Source organism: Microtus pennsylvanicus, chromosome 14 (genome assembly GCF_037038515.1).
Source record: "Microtus pennsylvanicus isolate mMicPen1 chromosome 14, mMicPen1.hap1, whole genome shotgun sequence".
NCBI classification, from domain to species: domain Eukaryota; kingdom Metazoa; phylum Chordata; class Mammalia; order Rodentia; family Cricetidae; genus Microtus; species Microtus pennsylvanicus.
The window spans coordinates 67128735-67144473 of NC_134592.1; the positions used below are offsets into that span (position 1 = coordinate 67128735).

Here is a 15739-nt window from a genome sequence, read left to right on the forward strand (position 1 = left end):
CTTCCTAATGCAGACAAACTTTGATGGACTGATTTGCTAAACTGGCTCTGCCTAAACTAATTAGCATTCGGCTGTCCAGGTGACCGCCATCTTCTCCACAGGATGCTCACTCGGACCATTCACTCTCAACCTTTGCCCTCTAGGGCACATACGATCTTGTTCCCAGTCAACCACCAACAGAATCCGGGTCTATCTGCAAAGGTCCACAGGTCTCACGATGACAGGACCGGAGGGATTTCTGCAGCTGCCATTCTAAGTAAGGCCACACTGATGATCGCAATGAAGGCAGAAGCATTAAGATTAATCTGATAACTTTATTTAATATTTACCATTCAGCAGCAATGAACATGAACATCTGAACTAACAGAATCTCTTGAAATGTTCTGCTACGTAGCTGCTTTAGAAATACACTCACATGGTAAAGCCAACTATTCACTGCCAAAAAATAAAAAAAAAGAAGAAAGAAAAGATAAATGGCTTCAAGAGCAAATAACACTGATTTATTCTGTGCCCAAGCACTAGTCAAGAAATCTACTAATTACACAGGAAAAGGAAATCAAAGAGGCTTTGTTATCTTATGCATGTCATCCTACTTAAGGGAAAGATTTTACTTCTTTAAAACAATGGAAACATGAAGCTTCCTACATATATGAATATGTGTGTATATAGATTTTAGGCTGTGATTACAAACACAAGGTGTTATTATAAATGCAAACGCTAGTTCAAGAAATTTCCAACTGCAAAACCTGCAAGATACAAAGCTAAAATTCATGTTCCTTTCCTCAGTTATGAATACTTTCACTAAACATAAATATTTTTACATATATTAATTTTCTGACATTCAAAATTGTAAAGTCAATATGGCAGAATTATTGTTAAAAGCACATATGTACAAATATTTTCCATACATAAAGTATTTGGCATAATTGTAACAATCATACTGCATCCACAACTGTTTGCTTTTATTTTTACTTTTTTTTTACACATAATGGTATCTCTTATTAAAATTAACCAGTTATGTACAAAAATACTTGAACATTTATTATAGAAAACCTCTATAACCAGCCTCAACAGCATAGACCTGCTGAATGGTTTCATTAAGAGAATATAAAAAAGTGGTCACTGCCCTCCAGGTAAGCTAGCAACAAAAACAAACACGACTAAACTAAGATGAGCTTCCCAACAAAAGAGGGAAAATATTGAACAACAGCCTGATTTAAAATACAGTTCATATCTATTGTCAATTGTTATAAACAGTCAGTGAAAGAAAACAACCAAGGTAAAAAATACATTACTACACACAAGGTGCTCTTCACACTCCTACACCCGCCGCATCAGCGTCTACTCTACCTCCATCTAAGATGCTACACTGCCACACCCATGCTAGAATGGTCCACCGTCCTCCGCCCCCAACCAAAGGACCGTGGGATGAGCTGAGAAGCTAACCTATCCCGGTGAGAACGGAGAGTTTGAAGAATTCCTTGTTTTATGCAGGATTGAATGTTAATGCCCTCACTTTCTCAAAGTCCTTTAGCCTTCAATCACATTAACATATTTTCACTAAGGTTTTGTCTTCCTTCCCACTACTGACTTAATACTGTCCTGTATTGATTTCCAAATCCTTGTTAATGGGACACAGTAATTTGTGCCTATTTAATCCTTGAACGTCCGCTCTTCATGGCCGGCACGTTTTAGATAGGAAATCATCAAGTTGAGGAAGCACAAAATTCAAGTAAACACTTCTCCTCGGGTCTTTTGCTTAATCTAGCTGATTGGAACTCTGAAAGCAATTTGCACCTTGGAAAGTAATACAGTAGATAGCATGGTGTCGGGGCACTTAAAGATTTAGCAACTGATTCACAACACAGAGTTAAAGAGTGTAGACAGCTGTCAGACGTCAGAACAACTTCCTGTCCCAATCCGTGCAAGCCTTAAGCATCTCATCCAACCAGCCTGCTTTAACCTTTAATCCTGAGGATGCGCACTCAACATTCTGCTCAAGGGGAGGGCCAAACCCGTCCTGATAATTACTAGAGTCTTCTTAAGGAAGGGCCATTGTGTTAGGACTTGCGCAGACACGATCAGCTTTCTCAGAGTATCAAGTATTCAGAAAAAGATATACAACATCATCACGCACTGTATTGCTTGACAATACTGTATTGGTTTTAAGATTAAACTACGTAAAAAAAGTGAACATAAAAAGGTACAAAAGGAGTCTTTTTTCACGATTTACCACTTTCAAATGAGAAACGTTTTAATGAGACTCAGCCATACTTCATATAACATCTGGCGTTTTAGATCAGTAACTTTTAATATTGTGCAACATTATATTAATAAGCAAATTTAATCCCATTCATTTAAAGAAAGGTCTGAGTAAGATATTAAAGTGCCTACACTAAGTGTCTTCTCATCAGACTTATTTTGTAAACGGCAAAGAATTCATCGCAAGTACATAGAAAAGTGACTTAGAGCTGAGACACCTTGCGGGGCAGGGGCCTGGGCCTCGGGCCGGGCTCAGTCCTTCGGGTCCCATTCTCCAGGTGGCTGGATCGCGCAGCCAAGGGCTTGGGGGGCAGAGCAGGTGGCTCGGAGGTGACAGGGATGGAGAGGCTGTGAGGTAGCGGGACAGGGCGCCGCAGAGTCCGCTCGTAGACGCTGTACGGGGGCGGGGTTTTGCTCTCCTTGCGTACTGGCTCCTCCGACCCGCTGAAGCTGGGCACGGGCATGGGCATGGGCCCTGGCCCCGGCCCCGACTGTTCGTTTGCCTGGTTTTCAAAGCCTGAGGTTTCCGACGTGCTACACCGGCTGAGCGACGAGATCCCACTGCTATAGCTGCCCGACAAGACCGGGGAGTTTGAGCTCAGTCCTGGGGAGTTGTACTCCACTGGAGATGGGGTGAAGGACTGTACGGAGCCCTGCTCCCACCAGAGGTGGGGAAGCAAGAAGAAGAGACAGCCGTTAGAGATATTTCCCTAAACCCCTGTGATGAAGCCCTAGCCTCCAGTGCCTGCTGGCTGGCTTGCCAGACTTGGAGACGTCGGGAAGGAACTGTGACCCTAATCCAACTTGACTGACTGGTATCCATATAAAGACCTTGGTTTTACAGGGAAGTGTGTAATACAGACCCACAGAACAAAGGCCACGTGAACCCACAGAGAACAAGTGCCCATCAGCAAGCCTCAGAGAGGAGGTGCGCAAACCAAGTCTACCAACCCTTCTAGTCTCCAGGCATGCATGTATATGTGTGACTGGACATGGGTATGTGTGTGGGTACACAGGTGTGTATATGTGACTGTGTGTACATGCGTGTGTGGGGGCGCATGCATGTGTGACTGTGTATATGTGTATTAGTGTGTCGTATGGATGTGTTTGTATGGATGTGTTTGTATGGATGTGTGTATGTGTGTGTGTATGAATGTGTTTGTGTGTGTGTGAATGTGTTTATGTGTGTATGTGGGTGTGTGCACACAAATGTATATGTATGTGTTTATGTGTGTATATGGATGTGTGTGTGCACACAAATGTACATGTGTGTATGTGTGTGTGTATGAATGTGTTTATGTGTGTATGTGGATGTGTGTGCACACAAATGTATATGTATGTGTTTGTTTATGTGTGTATGTGGATGTGTGTGTGCACACAAATGTACATGTGTGTATGAATGTGTTTATGTGTGTACGTGGATGTGTGTGCACACAAATGTATATGTGTGTATGTGTGTGTATGAATGTGTTTATGTGTGTACGTGGATGTGTGTGCACACAAATGTATATGTGTGTATGTGTGTGTATGAATGTGTTTATGTGTGTATGTGTGTGCACACAAATGTATAAGTATGAATGTGTGTGAGTGTGTGTGTATGCAGGTAAGTCAGAGGCTGCTGGGTGTCATTCCTGAGAAGCCATCCCTCTCATTGTTCTAAGACAGTGTTTCTCCCTGGCCTGAAGTTTGCCAAGTCAGGCTGACTGCCCAGGGAGCACTAAGGACCTGACTCTGTTTCCCCAGCACCGGGCTGGGTAGTGCATACCATAGCTGCTTTTCTTTATGGGTTCAGGGGACTGGACTGAGGTCCTCATGCTGTCAGGGCAAGCACTTTACTGACTGGGTTACTTCTCCAGCCCCTAGCCTCTCTTTTAAAAAGAAATAACGCGGTAGGCACGGATCCATCCATTTAAAAGGAACATACAATTAAGCATGCTGAATTATGAGATCCAAGTTCACCAATATCTTTTTTAAAAAAGAGATCAAATTCAAAACAAGACAGGTGACAAGTTCAGTCACCTGTAAATAATCATGATACTTTGGAGGTGTGGGGGAACACCCTAAATTCTATCGCATAAGATACCGAAGTGCATTCCAGTCTTAGGAAAGCTTGAAACTTGGGAGTAGTGTGCCCTCTAAAGTAACCCGGGAGTTACAGCACAAAGTATGATATCTCTCTCTCTCTCTCTCCCACCCCAAATACATGCAGTAAATATCAGTTTGCTAACTGGAGCTATCTAACAGGTGTGTGAAGATTTTCCAGCAAGGCTCCCTCCTTCTTTAAGAACTTAATCTCTCCATTACTTATTGTCTTATTTCTACTCTGCAAAATGGAATTGAAACACAGACAGTAATTCCATCACCGCGTGTGAGAGTGTTTGGAGGATTCACAGGTGCAAAGATGTGGGAGGGCCGTGCTGCCTTCCTCCCCATATCAGAGCATTGACAAGCCACAGCCTCCACGGCAAACGCACGCGGGCCACATGGGCTTCACAATGATAGCCAGCTGTGCTTCAGAGTGACGGCAAAACTAGAAATTAATCGCACTTCCCAGAGAACTTTTCCAGCAGGGATTTTTGGCAACAGAATCAAGCCACCCTTCTTGGGGGACTTCTCCTTTTTTTGGTGTTTCTCTGCTTCCATCAGAGACTGTCCTGAGCAGCCAGGAGTCACAACCTGTCCCGAAGTGTTTGTGGAGACTAATCCGTTCTTTTCACCTCAGCTAGCACTGTCTCATCAACACAAAGGACTGCAGGTGTGGACACTAAGTTCCTGGTACAAAAGCATCTTTTCTACACACTCACTCCAACCTCTTGTTTTCTCCTGGGCTTGGAGCCAGTCGGACTCAGTCTGCACAGAGGCTAAATATCACTTTGTCTTCATGAGGGATCTGTATGCTCAGAGATGTTAGGTAGCCTGCATTTATGTAACAATTCGAACATCTGCGCTTGAAACCTTCTAGTTTGTTCTCCATTTTTACCGTCATGTATTCCATGACCAAGTATGAGTTTGTAATGGGAGACCTCTTTAGTACAAAGTATTAAGAGGACAAGTTGAATTTGGCTTTGGCAAAATGCATGAGGTTGACAATAAAACCCAAAAACATACAGAAGAAAAATCTAGTAGACCTCAATTACCGGCGTTGTTCAATCTGTACAAACACATATGTATATATATATATACATATGTGTTTGGTGTGTTTCTAATCAAAAGACTAAGTCAAAACCTAGGAGTTACACCGCGACTGTATTCAATAGATTTGTAGACTATAGTTTGTTAAGTTCTCATGGCCACTATTGGGAGATTTAAACTGCTACTACTAAACAACAAAACAATTAAAAACAACAGTAACAAACACCAGAAAGTACCGCATTCTTGGGTGAAGCCCTCGGGGGGGGGGGGGGAAGGGGAGAAGCAGGTTGCTTTCCTGTCCATTTTCCCTCCCTTTTGCGGTAGGCTCTGTGACTGGGCTGTAGGAATGAAAGCACCTTTTGATGTACAAAAACGGGGTCATATTTCAAGGAAAAAAAGAACCAGTCCAAGGACAGGCTTGTACCTTCAGCGGAGACCGTCCAGCAGGTGATGGGGAGACAGATGTCGTGTGTCTTGCTGGTGAAGCTGTAGATGGAGAGAGAACATTGAAGAAAAACCAGAGAGCGGCGCCTGCCCTCTGCATGTACAAACCCAAGCAGATGAGTTAGTGTGTAAGGCCCGCCTCAGCAAGGGGAGGGGAAACATTAGGAGAAGAATCCACCTGGTGCCTCTCTAGACCAGATTCCTCACAGAGGACGGTGTCTCCAAGACATGGGCCCATTAGTAAAAAGGTACAGGTGCACACACGATGCTCTGACTAGAACGGTATGGCCCAGACTGCTCCAATGAATGGCCTTTCTGTTCCTTTCTTCCCTTTTACTTTTTGTTGACAAGGCTTCATGTAATCCAAGCTGGTTTTGAATTCCCTATGTATCTGTGGATAACACTGAACTGCTTACTTGCCCGACTTCACCTCCTGAGTGCTTAGGTTACTGGGTTATGCTACCACACGTGGCTCTAATATTCTTCTGATGTCCCCTAAGTCCAGACACTGTTCATTACTCAATCTCTTTATCTCATAACGTGCTTCTGATGTGAAGGGCCAGGAGTCCTTGGGAGATGGCTGCTGTCTCTGACCTGAGCGGCAATGGGGATGCAAAGGCCACCCAGACAGCCTAGAACAGGCCCACCGAGCTATCCTGCAAGCCTTCTGTTCCACCCCATCTTCCTGCATCCCAATGCAGATGGAACTCTTGACCATGTCAATACAAAAGGCCAGCAGCTTCCCATTGCTCCTCTAACACCTGTCCTTAGGCCTTCTTCCCTCGGTCCCCTGACTGTCAGGTCCCACTGCCATGGCAAAGAAGAGTAACCTCTGCTTCTCCTGGGATTTCAGGTCTGACACCTGGGACCCAGCATGTGAGGCAGTGCAGCTCCGTGTCTCCTTAGGGGGTCAGAGCTTGCTCTCTAGGGCTTAGCATAGCATAGAAAATAGCTTATGACGTAGGGTGGGGGTCAGCCACACTTCCCAGTTCCACAGTGACTCGGCAAAGGTGTGCTAAGCTCCTTTGTGGTCACCTGCCACTCTTCCAGCCAGCACTGGGAGGCTTGTAACTCGTCAAAACCTACAGAAAAGCTGAAAGGAGGAACGACAGACAGTCGCACAGCCCCACAACACTGACTACAGACAAGGACGTCAGGACAGACCACGAAAGCAATCAGTGCAGAAGGGAGAGCGGCCCTGCCAATCAATCTACTTGGAAGGAGAAGGGTCAGCTGGCTGTGCTGAGTTCATTAGCACACCGCAGGGTCGCGCAGCCTCCACCCCGCACGCCGGCTCCTAACATCACTGCTGGCTCTGTGTTCTCATGTGTGGTGAGTGCTGACTAGGAAGGAAATCATGTGTGGACAGAGAAAGCAGCCCTGATGACGGCTCCACGTCTGCTGCTACTGTGGCAGAGGTCAAGGCTTCCTGTTGCTTTTGATTCAGTCTCAGACAATAGCGCAGCCCTGGCATCCAGTGCTCATTCTCAGAGCTGTGTTTCTAGAAAGGTGCTTGCTGCATGCCTAAAAAAGGTCCACCAGCATCCTTGTTGTCAAACTGGGACTGTCCCAGGAGACCAGAGAGCATTGATAATATTCATTCCTTAGTAAGAACTGTCAATCTTATTGTTCCTTAAAAACGCCTTTCAAGTGTCCATATTCAGGGGCACAACCAGGCCTTCGAACTAGAGACTGCCTGAATGTATGAGTATCGGCAATGAAGTACAAATGATTTGGCTGACCAGCCCACATTCCCACAGTCAGGCTGATAGACCAATGAGAATGATTAATAAAATTAGTTATTCCTCGCTCTGTCAAAACCTCTCACGTGCCTTTCGGAAACTAAAGGACGAACAGCTACAGCAAACAGGAAAAAAAAAAAGGAAACAGGAATGCCCAGTCTAGAAAAATCTGCCAAGGAAAGAGCACCACATTTTCTTGGGTTCTTAGGCTGGCTATATCTGTAAAGCTCCAGCCGACCTGGCTACTGGAAAAAGCAGTCACTTAAAAGCAGGAGGCCTTGTTTAAAACTGCCCCTCATAGCCGGGCGGTGGTGGCGCACGCCTTTAATCCCAGCACTTGGGAGGCAGAGGCAGGCGTATCTCTGTGAGTTCGAGACCAGCCTGGTCTACAAGAGCTAGTTCCAGGACAGGCTCCAAAACCACAGAGAAACCCTGTCTCGAAAAAAAAAAAACAAAAAAACCCTGCCTCTCATGCAAGTCACCAAGCGCAGTGGGTTCAGATGGAAAGATGGCCTTTCTCACCGGAAGTTCCTAAGAGAGTTAGCTCTGCCTCTGAGTTTCTCCTGAGACCCAGGGCCAAGCTGCAAGCTCCCCTGGACATTTTCAGCACTCGGATGTAACCTTTGGGCTGAGAAGACCTGAGGTCGATTTCATGAACCACACTCCCAAGAGATGCAGGTTCCTGCGTTGGGCCTCTGAGCGGTAACCACCACTGGACACAGCGCTAGCTCTCAGAGCAGCAGAAGCGGCTGGAAGCCACTGTGAGCTGGTCCTTATTTGAGTCAGCTGAAACACTGATATAATTGTTGAAGATTCAAGAAAGCGGCTGAGTTAGCAGAGATTGGTGCGAGCAGGGTTTAGAGGAAGCGGGAGTGTCCCGTGGAGCTAGAAGGGTTGTGCGTGGTAAGGGGAAAAGACGGCATGCTCAGAGCTTACCCGAGGGGCTGTCTGGCTGCGTGGCAGAGGTGCAGGGAACGGGAGCAAGCACCAGAAGTGAATTACGTTGCTAGCAAGACTTTTACCTCAGATACCAGGTGCTTATCATTCTCTGAGGAACTCAGCATGAGATGAAATACTCAGTATAACTCACTTTTATAAAAGTGATCATTCAAAGGCTTCAAATACCCACCAGTCTGTGTGGGCCTTGGAGGGACAGGGGGAGAAATAAGTTTCCCACCGTCGGACATGTTCTTGGCTTCCTTCCCACTGTCCAGGCTCCAGCTGCTAGGGGTGGGATTCACAGCTGGAAGGGAATAACAAGGCTAAAAACACAAGATCCAGCTTTGCCTTTCAAATATTTGAGATCTTAGGAGAAAGTCAGAATTATCCAGAATGAAAAAAAAAATTAACTGGATTTAAAAAAAAAAACAAAACAAAAAAAAACCCCACAAACCCTAAGCCCCAAACAAGAAGGAAACTCCCTGAATACTAAAGCTCTCTAATTGGTTACTTGACAGTCAGAGTCGACATTTAATTGGCTAACAGCGTGGCTCTTTATTTCTTTCAAGCTGTCAAATAGGACCTCAAATCTCCATGCCAGAGAGTAGCCACCTGCTGAGAACTGCGAACGTGTTCAGATGCCAGAAAGCAGATGGAAAATACAGTCATCCGTCTATTTGTAGACATTTCTGGACCAGCGTCATCTAAAGGAGGCGGGGAGGCAAGTGGCACTCTCGCATTTCCACTGTGTGGTGGAAAGACCTTGGACTGGTCTCAGGATGCCGCGCCTTCTCCCTGCCCGGTGCTGTCCAGGAAGCACTAATCCTGCATCGAGCGATCACACTAACTAACTCCTGAGAAAACAACTTGGACTGCTGATAGGTTCTTCTTATTCTGTAATCCATCTGCTCCGGGCATCAAGGTGTAGAAATAGGGAGAGGCCTGCTAGGAAGCGGGCAGGACACACAAGGCTATGAGCAGACACTCCTAGAGACGAGTAAAGCAGAGTTCCGCTTGCTTCCTGTGCAGACACCGCCATCTGATGGACCCAGTGAGGATTGCCACATTTAGTCTTCCAAATTACTGCTTTGACTCAATGGGGCAGGATTGTTTTAAATGTAATTTTTTCTCTATTCCTTTTATATTTTCTCCGTGGGTTTCTTTAGCACAGTGGGTAAAAATAGCAACACGATCCCAGTTTCTACTGATAAAGACCAATGCTCGACTTAGAACATGAAAGCTAATTCCATACTTTAAAATAATTGTGGCGAGGTCCTCGCTAATTTCTACCTACCTCCCTTTGGGAAGTTTTAATGTTAATGTATCAGTGTACATGGTAATACAGCCTAGTTCTTAATGGGGGCAATTAAAATGCACTTTCCCGGGACATTTCATTAGTGAGTCTTGACTCATTGGCTGGAGAGCCTGCTATTTTTGAGGCCTGCCGGCCCTGAGATAAGCACATGGGTGACTTACTGTACGTCCCCACACCCACAGTTGCCGGGGTGACATTCTTCTGCCCTTCCTCTTCTGCAGGATGCTAACTGGCTATTTACCACTATACATGCATCTGGTTCTTGTGTGTGTGCGCACGACCTTGAGGCGGGGCACACTCCATTATGCACTGGACTGCAATGCTTACAGAGTATTTAATTGTACAAGAGCCTATCCGAGTCACCACAACCACAGACAAGCAGCCCGAAAGGGCTGTAAAGAGACACGGGACACGGACTGTGGAATCAATCTGAGGACTAGCTACTTCGATTGTGAGAACTGATGGTCTAAGTGGCAACTGTGCTTCAGGAAGTGCAGGCTTCGCCTGGGCTGGCTGAACAACAGAAAGTCATTACACAGAGGGGTTCATTCCTAAATCGCTCAGATTCTGTTCTTTATAGGTGATGGAGACTGGATCACGAATGCACGTTTCGCTAATTCCCTGAAGATCACTAAACCTGCCACACGGCACAGGACACACTGGAGAAAAGGAGGACGCAACAAACTCTGACACGTTCCAGGGCCCCCCGAGGGGCTGGATGACACCCACCTTTCTCAGGTGCGGAAAGATTGGGGTCACTGCGTGGCAAGGCCCCATCTCCGATATGATTAAACAGCGTTCTCTGGAAAGGGAAAAGACACATGTTTGTGATGTGATACACTGAGATCCCTTTTAGAAAATGATATGATTGTCTCCTTATGAAACTTTTTGCTCAAAACATTTTCGATATGGTGTAATGAGCCTATGAACAAAGAATTAAACTATATTTAAGTAGAAACGGGGGGACAGAGCCTTAAGTTTTCTGAAAGAAACACAATGAAAACTGTGCTTCATATTAAATATAAATGCTTAATACAGTTATTTATTTTTAAATAGTTTTAATTATATAACTCATAATAAACATAGGGAAAGTTAATATTAAATATCAGCTAGGTACAGTGTTCTCTAAGCAATAAGCATATTGCTAGAATGGCAGCCTGACCTATGCATAGGAACTAGAGGAGAAACAGCAATCCAAACACCTACTGTATGGGTGAACTCTATTGGCTGAAATCCCATAGTAGGTAAAAAACATAATCTGATGAATGATCTATAACTTCTAACCTACACAATTACCAATTTTAAATGGCTCTACCTAACTCATGGAGAGAAACAGTGGACACCTACAACAGCTGTACATTACTGCAGTTTGGGAAGCATAGGCACTGTTTCAGATTTCACCCAAGGCAGAGAACTTGGGACTAATCAAGGGCGCCCTTCAGAGTTTCCCCTGCTGACGCATGTTCTCTTAGAGCGGATGAAACAGACTGTGAAATCCCCTCGCATTGCCAGTGACAACGGGAAATAAAACTGGTTAGCTGGTTCAGCCAAACGCACTCAGCAATCACTTCTGCAAGCCATCAGTGCTGCGCAGAGGCGGCTTCCTGGGCCTTTCGGGAAGATCACACAATCAGCAAAGATAAACCAATCAAGCCAAATCCCACTCGCTCTCATCCACTTCCAGATGCAGCCACAGGCTTCTGCCAGGATGGTGTAGAAAAACAGAGAAATTAGCGGGAGCAGAGACAGTTTGTTCTGCTCTTAAGATTAGTTCCAAACAAGCGTTACAACTCAGGGCTACAACATAAATCTTCAATTTTGTACCCACCCTCCAATGCACATAGTTCCTCTGGGCTAAGCCTGCGGCCCTGCGCTCACTCAGGTCAAGAGGAATCGTTTTAGGTGAGGCTTGAGTGACAGGCGGAACCACATTCCCTAGCTCCTATGAAGGGTTCAGGGACATGTGCAGGACACAGTTGCTTCCTGGTAATGCATGGAAGAATAATGGCAAAGGCAAAGAGAACACCCTTACACTGGGGGTTGGGGGGTGAGGGAGTGGAGGGTGGGACTCAGCTGTAGCTATCCTCAAGAGCTGTGGGCAAACAGGAAGTTCTGGGCAGAAGCAGTAGGCTTCTGCTAACTTAAGGGGTTCCCCCTCCCCAGACTTCTGCTCCATACACATGCAGACACACACACAGATGCTTCATTCATTAGCTTCCCCTTGGGATGTTGCTGTAGCAGCAGTGAACAGGTTGTGACGAAGAAGAACCCAGACATTCTCCCTCCGCTTTGCTGTTACAAGCTGTAATCCAGACAGCCCTCTAGAACACTGGTTCTCAACCTCTGGGGCCAAACCCCACTGGGAGTTGAATCAGATATCCTGCACATCAGATAGTTACATTACGATTTATAGCAGGAGCAAAATATAGTTATGAAGTATCAGGGAAATAATTTTATGGCTGGGGGTCACCACAACATGAGGAACTGTATTAAAAGGTCGCAGTATTAGGAAGACTGAGAACCACTGCTCTAGACTTATGAGTCAGATGGCGTCCTGACAGTGGCAGAGACGGGCGGCGGGGCACCCAGCTGGCCTGGACTCTGCTTGCTTTCAACAGCTACTGTGTGCTTCTGCAGAGATTCACAAACAACCCCACACTTCCCCGTTTTCTGGCTTCTGATTCACCCGCAGGAGTACCTGGGAAGGCTCCACAGGTGTTGGGTAAATGGCACTGCATGGTCTATCTCTTGGGGACAGGCAAGAGTTTTCTCTGGAATGTTTGTGTTTGTCAGACAACAAAGGAGAAGCTGGGAAGAGAAACAGAGAAATTATCAGTGTGGTAGCCAAGTGGGGTCTGCTCTCAGAAAACCGAGCGTTGTGGCAGTTGACTACAGTATGGACCACTGAAGCCACAGTTCCTGGGGCCAGGAAGATGCTTTGGGTACCAGTCACCCCATCCCCAGCTCTTCACTGACCTCTGGCACTCGATGGGGCAGAGCTCGTCACATTAGGTGAAGCAGAGTGAGTGGAACTCAGGCTTGAGGTAGAAGGGCTGGGCTGGAAACAGATTGTCATACGTGATTAGGAGCGCCAGCTCATAATGACATTTGAAGCAAACCACCAATACTTATCTTTTCAAATTAGCAAAAAACAGAAACAAAAACCCCAAAGCCATTTAGAAGCACAGTGAAGTCTTAATAACTCAGCCGGACAAGGAAGTTTGCCTGGATTAATCAGGCACCTGAGATTTCCACTACGGCTGAAGGGACCTCTCAAGTGTGAGTCTCCACATGCCATGGCTTGTGTGTGGTATGCATGTGTTCCTCTCCTGTGTGAGTGTTTGTGTGTGTGTGTGTGTGGTATACCTGTACTCCTCTCCTGTGTGAGTGTGTGTGTGTGTGTGTGTGGTATACCTGTATTCCTCTGCTGTGTGAGTGTTTGTGTGTGTGTGTGTGTGTGTGGTATACCTGTACTCCTCTCCTGTGTATGTGTGTGTGTGTGTGTGGTATACCTGCACTCCTCTCCTGTGTGAGTGTTTGTGTGTGTGTGTGTGTGGTATACCTGTACTCCTCTCCTGTGTGAGTGTGTGTGTGTGTGTGGTATACCTGTACTCCTCTCCTGTGTGAGTGAGTGTGTGTGTGTGTGTGTGTGTGTGGTATACCTGTACTCCTCTCCTGTGTGATACACATGTGTTGCTCTGCTGTGTGCGTGTGCATGTGCCATCGTGTTTGTGTGTGTGTGTGTGTGTGTGTGTGTGTGTGTGTGTGTGTGTGTGGTATACCTGTACTCCTCTGCTGTGTGTGTGTGTGTGTGTGGTATACCTGTACTCCTCTGCTGTGTGAGTGTGCATGTGCCATGGTATATGTGGTACATGTGTGTTCCTCTCCTGTGTGAGTGTGCATTTGTCATTGCTTGTGTGTGCAGATCAGGAACAACAGTGCCCTCCTTTCACCACGTGGGTCACCATGCTTGGCAGTAAGCACTTTGTTCACTAAGGCCTCTAACTCTAAACTTGCTGAGTGTTTCTGCAAGGCACACAATCTGCTTCCTACTTCTTCAAAGTCATGTGTTCAAAGCACGCGATGGCTGTTTCCAAAGGCAGTGGTAGGAAATAAAGCTTTATTTTACTATCCTAAAACAAAATGCTTTAAGACTCCCGTGAGCTCTAAAATACCTTTATAAACTACGTATTTTCTTCTATTTTTTATTACAGGAAATGTTCTTATATAGGTATGCAAATTTTATAATGGGGCTTCAGGCCACAAGGGAGTCCTTAAAGAACCACACTGGAACACTACAAGGCAGATAATGTATATCAACATGCCCCAAGTATCCAGGACCCAAGAAGCAAAGAACCAAGGTCAATCTGAAAGCTAAGCTTGGGCAGCCTGCCTGGGCCTCTCTAGTGCTTGTTTATATGTTCTTAAAGTGATGGGCAGTTTGGAGAGAAACAGCTTTGTGGATCCCAAAGGCCAACAAAGCAATACTGAGAGTTTTTAGAAGGTTGGTCCTTAGGTCAAGTTCTTGCTTGCAGGTCTGTCCACGAGCCCAGCAGAATAGACAGACACTCATGATGCAGACAGAAACGGAATAAACACGAGCAAACAAAAAGCTGATCAAGTACCTGTATGTTAAAGACTTCATCAGAGCTTTCTGAGTGCCCTGTAATATTGCTTACTTCAGCAGAGGCTTGGGAGGACAGCGAGGATGAGGAATACCGGTTGACAGCTGGGTAACTTAATGGGCTGTGGCAGGGGGAAGAAAACAGTCGTTAGCTCGGTCTCGGAACTGTATTTTATCACACGCCGGCACGGCATAACACCAAGGGGAGAAAAGATACATCCCATTTTGTTGTCTCCTGTTTGCCTCGATATAATCGAATGCCTGGGTTTATTTATTTCTCATGCTGCTGCCGTTTTACCAGTGGCAGATGTCGGCAGCTGCCTCGCGGCTTCATTATTTCATTAAGAAAGAGTGAACTTGACAAACTGTACCATAAAGAATGAGAGAACCATTCCCGCTCATCTTGTGGGGCTGGCAAATTGTAAGGTAATTCAGAATATGACTTACCTGCGTCGAGGAATTACCCTGGTACCATCTGGACTCATGGAAGCAGGGGCCGAGTTTCTACACACACGAGGGCTCCCGTTAGGGAAATGGACAGGACTGGCTTGAATACAGGCAGGGAACTCCTGAAGAGGAGGTAAAGAACACGTTGAATTAGAGCGACTGATCTATGAGGTACTTTAATCTACTACACATACATCTTCAACATCTTTACATAGGGACCAATTATAAATGCCAGTATTATTGAGCCTTCCGACATCGACTTTTTTATTTTGCTTCCATGAAGGGTAAATACGGCCAACAGCAGGAATGCAATTGAAATATTAAAAGGTCCCTGGAAATGTGCAATGTGGCAGAAGAACCAAAAGATGTCACTGTTGGATTTGTCATCCATCGACTCACAGAAAGCAATGGCAGTGGCTAGATGCCCCACGGCCACCCTTCAGCACACACCTGTATCCCAAAGCTCGATTTCATCACAAAGAACTGGTCCACCAGTTTTTTGTGAAGGGGTCTCATATCTTGAGGTACAAACTTCTCGTGCACGGCCAGGCCAAATTCCAGAATCTGTGCCTTGAAAAGGAAAAACCCGCATCAGTGGCTATGTCTCAAGGGGGTTTGCTGTGAACCATATATTACTGCAGACCTGCTCCATCTGGTGAATGTGAACAACTGCAGCTCTTCAGATGAAAAAACAGGATCCAAAATGTCCTACATGTAGTAAGTAACAAATGGGGATTTCAATTTGGGTATGGCTGACTCCCCAGACTTGACCTTCCTACTTCACTTTCCCTGAGCTCCTTCCCGGTGTTCATCATATCTTTAGTGATAACCCTC

The 15739-nt window shown here is 45.7% G+C and overlaps 1 protein-coding gene across 3 annotated transcripts in view; it reads right to left on the minus strand.

Moving 5' to 3' along the window:
* Window positions 1-294: 294 nt before the first annotated feature.
* The window catches only part of Dock4 (dedicator of cytokinesis 4), a 396425-nt gene continuing 380980 nt past the window's right edge, over window positions 295-15739 (minus strand). For 2 of the 3 annotated variants that reach the window (XM_075948630.1, XM_075948628.1), the window contains 9 exons: window positions 15356-15475; window positions 14906-15027; window positions 14460-14580; window positions 12811-12892; window positions 12533-12642; window positions 10564-10636; window positions 8710-8823; window positions 5819-5880; window positions 295-2915 (listed from right to left, as the gene is read on the minus strand). In XM_075948630.1, the coding sequence (XP_075804745.1) occupies window positions 2466-2915; window positions 5819-5880; window positions 8710-8823; window positions 10564-10636; window positions 12533-12642; window positions 12811-12892; window positions 14460-14580; window positions 14906-15027; window positions 15356-15475 (1254 nt within the window). In that variant the 3' untranslated portion in view covers window positions 295-2465. The remainder of the gene's footprint in view (window positions 2916-5818; window positions 5881-8709; window positions 8824-10563; window positions 10637-12532; window positions 12643-12810; window positions 12893-14459; window positions 14581-14905; window positions 15028-15355; window positions 15476-15739) is intronic. The other variant, XM_075948629.1, reaches the window with a different exon arrangement.